The sequence below is a fragment of the Vespula pensylvanica genome, chromosome 22 (genome assembly GCF_014466175.1).
Source record: "Vespula pensylvanica isolate Volc-1 chromosome 22, ASM1446617v1, whole genome shotgun sequence".
In the NCBI taxonomy this organism is placed as follows: domain Eukaryota; kingdom Metazoa; phylum Arthropoda; class Insecta; order Hymenoptera; family Vespidae; genus Vespula; species Vespula pensylvanica.
Genome location: NC_057706.1, coordinates 1708024 through 1713050, shown reverse-complemented (window position 1 = coordinate 1713050; position 5027 = coordinate 1708024). Strand labels below are relative to the sequence as shown.

The window sequence follows — 5027 nt, the reverse complement described above, 5'->3', positions numbered from 1 at the left end:
ACGAATCAGTTGGCCGTCGTAGAACATCGATCGGTCGAGTACGACGAGTAATCCTTCGGAATCCGGTTGTACAAACGTTCATCACATTACTGTTTCATTTCCTTTTATTTCTGTTTATTTTCCTCCTCTTCTTCTTCTTCTTCTTCTTCTTCTTCTTTCTCTGCTTCTTCTTCCTCTATTTCCTTCCTTCCTATCAAACATTTCCATCTTCTGTTCGACAGTGTTTCGAAAATAGTCGAAAATTTGTGCGTCGAAGAAGAAAAAAAAGGAAAAAGAAAAAACAAAAGAAAAAAAAGAAAAGTTTAATCGCTAAGCTGTTCGAATGTTTAACGTTTTTGAAATGAAGTCCGAGGAAAAGAACGAGACGGTCAAAAAGGATCAATCGAATTTTCTACGAAATTGGTACGTTTGGATCATTAGCATGATAGGACTGTCAAGTTTATTTTTACTAGTGACATTTTGGTGTACGAACATATTCCAAGATACTATTCTATCAAGTTTAATAATACAAAAGGGTACGACGAGCTTTGATTTTTGGGAACGTCCTCCCGTCAAACTGATCTACAAGTTTTACATCTTTAATTATACGAACGTAGAAGATTTCGAGAGTGGTAAGGCAAACAAGTTAAGGGTCCAACAATTGGGACCGTACATTTATAGAGAAACGAAGAAACGCGTGAACGTTCAGATCCACGAGAACGGTACGATAAGTTATCAAGAGGAAAAATCATATCAATGGGAAAGTGGAAATCCTGAGAACGAGATGGTCGTAGTACCGAATATTCCTCTTCTAGCGGCTATTTCCTATTTCCGAAACTTACATATCACTGCTAAATTACTTTTAAACCTTGGCCTCTCCACGTTGAACATAAAAACCTTTTTAAATCTCACCGTTAGTGATTTTCTTTGGGGATACGACGACAATCTTTATAACATCCTGAAAGCATTCAGCTCGTTACAGGACCCTCTACCTTACGAGAGATTTGGAATTCTAGTCGGTGTAAATATATTTTTATCTTCATCTTTATAAATTACAGGACATCGTAATTGTTTTCTAACAGAAATCGAAAATTTCTAAACGAAATTTTACAACGTTATCTGTCTATCTATTCATCTAAATAGGGATCTAACTATCCATCTTTTTTTTATGATTATAGTCCAATGGAATCTCGAAGGATCGGATCACTATAAATACAGGTTTTAACGACATGAATTATCTTGGTATAATTGAAAAAATAAACGGCAAGAGTATTCAAAATATTTGGGGCGATGAGAAATGCGACAAGATTTATGGCACCGATGGATCAATGTTTCCACCGAAATGGATCAACAATTACAGTACTCCTCTTTACATATACGTTAAGGAATTATGTAAACCATTGTCCTTTCATTTTCATGAATACAGCAATGTCCATGGGATACCTAGTTTGAGGTAACTATGCCTTTTCAAAAAAAGAAATGAAAAACAAAGAAAGAACATCATAATTTTGTACAATGAACGTTTAATGATTAACGAGCGTTTCTTAATCCCTCAGATACAAAATGTCAATGGACTCGTTAAAAATCTCCTCGACGGACTCCTGTTTTTGTCCAAAAACAGTGGGACACAATACATCGGAAAGAAAGTGTCCACCTACTGGAACTTTTAATGTATCAGCGTGTAATTCCGGTCTACCGATATTAATTTCCTTCCCGAATTTCTATGGTGCTGATCAATCGTTGATAGAATCGATCGATGGATTGAAACCGAACGAAACTCTCCACGAGAGTTTCTTGGATTTGCATCAGGTAATTCTTTTCTTTTCTTTTTTTTCTTTATATCCATTAACAGTAAGTACTTTGTTTAGAGAAAAAAGCCCAAAGAAAAAAAAAGAATAAACAAATAAATAAATAAAATAAAATAAAATAATATAAAGAAAAAAAACAAATTTCTATTTTCAGTTTTTGGCCCTTCCAATGAACGGCTCATCGAAGATGCAATTGAACATAGAAGTTCGACGAGCTATTGGTATGCCGTATACTGGTAAAATGAAAGATGGCATGATATTACCTATCATGTGGTACGACAATACGCTCGATATACTTCCACAAAAATTTATCAACATTTTCTTCGACGCTCATTTTGTGATAACTATCATTGAACGAGCCTTTCGATGGGGTAGCGTCCTCGTATTTTTAAGTTGCATTTGTGCTCTTTCAATAAAAGTACGAAATCATTGCATACATCGACATCTACCCTTATGTGAAAACGTTTCGGTCGGAAACAAACTAATAGAGGGATGATAAATTATAAGCTCACTGATAAAAGTTCGAAAGAATATTTCTAATTTCATTCATTCGCTAACGAATGAACGTGAAGTGGGATGAGATTGTTGGAAGTAACGAAAAGGAAAAGAAAATGAAAAATTTAAAAAAAAAAAAAAGATAGAAATCAAGAAAACAATGATATCGAATAAGACGATCTTCGATTTTTGACAAAGTTCGATTTATCGAAAATCATGAACGTTCGACAAATAAAAGGCTTTTCATTATGCGGAATACAAAGGTTAATATGTAAGTACGTAAGTACTTAGATAAATATTTGCATGAGAAACTTATTATTAATGATTGAATTTTACGAGCGATTTTATATTAAATTCGCATTAATTTTAAAATATCGTAATATCGTCTACATATCGTAATAGTATCGACCGTCCGGCAGTTTTTGCCTCCTACATTTATTAACTTCTTATGCATACATGGATACATGCGTAATACGTAATCCATGTAACATGTGTTAATATATGTATATATATTATATATATATATATTTGATGAAACTGATGTTTCCACGAGAGGAAAAAAATATGAGACATATTTTTGTCGTCACGATTCTTAGGTCTCCGGAGGTCGCTCGACGTTATCGCGATCTATCGTAAACCAGCAATCATTCGCCGGTTAAACACTCTTACGATTAAATTTATTTGCTATAAGGAATATATATATATATTTTTTTTTTTAATAGAGAACATCTTTCTAAATAGTCACATTAAATTTATCTATGGAAAATACGTGTAACGATACTAAAAGTGAGAAAAAAAAAAGAGGAAAGAAACATCCAACGTAAAGAAACTCGAATTATGAGACCATCCTACAATATGAATTAAATTGATTTGTGTTGTATTAAAATGAAACGAAAAAAAAAAGAAGAAAAGAAACAGATGAAAAAAAAATTCAATGCCTCGCGATCGACGAATCATTCGATTGGCTTTATCGTAAATGCGCATATCATTATAATCATAATTACCGGTGATACAGTAATTAATCATTTCATTTTTATCATCCAATTTCCCTTGAATAATTCGATTCGTTGTGAGCAACTAGTAGGAAAAAAATATAGAAAAAATTATATTAGAAAAAATAATATAATGATGCTAACGCAACGTATGTAATTTAAAAGTTCACAAAAAATTATTTAATAGATGACTAAGAATTATTTATCGAATACTTCGTTCGTTCATTTGTTCGTTTGTTCGAGAGAGAGAGAGAGAGAGAGAGAAAGAGAGAGAAAGAGAGAATATTTTCCGATAATAAAATATTCTCACGACTAAACGATATCGCAGATCGATTCGAAAAAACGTACGATGTTATGTCAATCGATCGATATCGAATTATCATTCTTACGTAGTTGATAATATTATATTTTTTTATACCATTCGGTTTTGTAGATCATATATAGCTTTAAATAATCTCTTCAAATGATGATAACAATAATAATAATAAATATGTTTCAATGTACGTAGAATTATCAAAATGGAGGAAGAAATTCCATAAAATCTATGCGAGATTAGACGCATACGTAAGAACGATGTTTCAAAGTGCGCGTCGACATACATAATTCAAAAAAAAAAAAAAAAAGAAAAAAAACTAATAAAACAGTAAAAAAAGGAAATGTAAAGAAAAAATGCCCGTGATTTAAGAAGATACGTGCTTACATGTCTTCGACAATTAGATAATTATGATACATATGTGTATATATTTGTGTGTGTGTGTGTGTGTGTGTGTGTGTGTGTGTGTGTGTGTGTGTGTGTGTGTGTATATGTATACATATATGTGTATAAGTAAGTATATCCAAAATAAAAATTCAAGAGATTGTGAAGTCCAAGAAAAAGTTATGAATAAAATCATGATTAATTATGATAAATCACGATTAAAGGAAAAATATAAACGAGAGAAAAAAAGAAAGAAAGAAATAATCCAAGATAGAACGATTTAGAAACGACTTTATTCCCGTTGACCAAAAAATGAAAAAAAAAAATAAATAAAAAAAAATAGAATAAAATAAAATAAAATAAAAAGAAGAATTACCTTCCCCTTTTTAATTGTACGTCGATTATAACTTACCTTAACACTACGGTAGATGCTCGCGACGAGCGCGAAATAAAATGGGAGAAGGAAAAAGAATGAGAGGGAAGAGGATAGGAAGATCAGGGAATTGGGAGATTGAGGAGAGGGGTCACGAGCAAAAGAAATCGAACTCGTGGCAAAAGTTATCTAACAAAATGATTTCCAAAGAGCCACGGAAGGTCGAGAGGAAGCGACGATCGATAGTACTTATCAATGCATCTTAATTCGATGCAAATTTTTCAATAATCCAATTATAAAAACCAATTACCATTATATATTTTCCGTATGCTCCTTAAGGAGAGAAAGAGAGGGAGAGAAAGAGAGAGAGAGAGAGAGAGAGAGAGAGAGAGAGAGATAAAGAAAAAAGAAAAAAAAGGATAGCAAAAAAAAATAAACAGAAAAAAAAGAAATGGATAACCTCTGAAAAATTATTTTCCGTAAGAGATAATTGATAAACAAGTGTTTCCAATCGATTGATCGATCGATCATAGAATGATTCAGAATCAATATCCATCGAATTTTACACCGCCATTTCTTTTAATCGTTTCTTTTTTTTCTTTCTTTTTTCTTCTCGTTTTATATTGACATCTTCTTTTTCTCTCCTCTCGTTCTGAGAATTAATTAATTAATTAATTAATTAA

At 32.0% G+C, this 5027-nt stretch overlaps 1 protein-coding gene across 1 annotated transcript; it reads left to right on the top strand.

Annotated features, from left to right (window-relative positions):
* Positions 1 to 2399, top strand: LOC122636443 (lysosome membrane protein 2-like). The gene is made up of 4 exons (XM_043827647.1): positions 1 to 1000; positions 1158 to 1432; positions 1536 to 1788; positions 1942 to 2399. Exons 1-4 carry the CDS (start codon positions 323 to 325, stop codon positions 2281 to 2283), a joined length of 1548 nt encoding a protein of 515 aa, XP_043683582.1. The 5' UTR covers positions 1 to 322; the 3' UTR covers positions 2284 to 2399.
* Positions 2400 to 5027: the final 2628 nt, after the last annotated feature.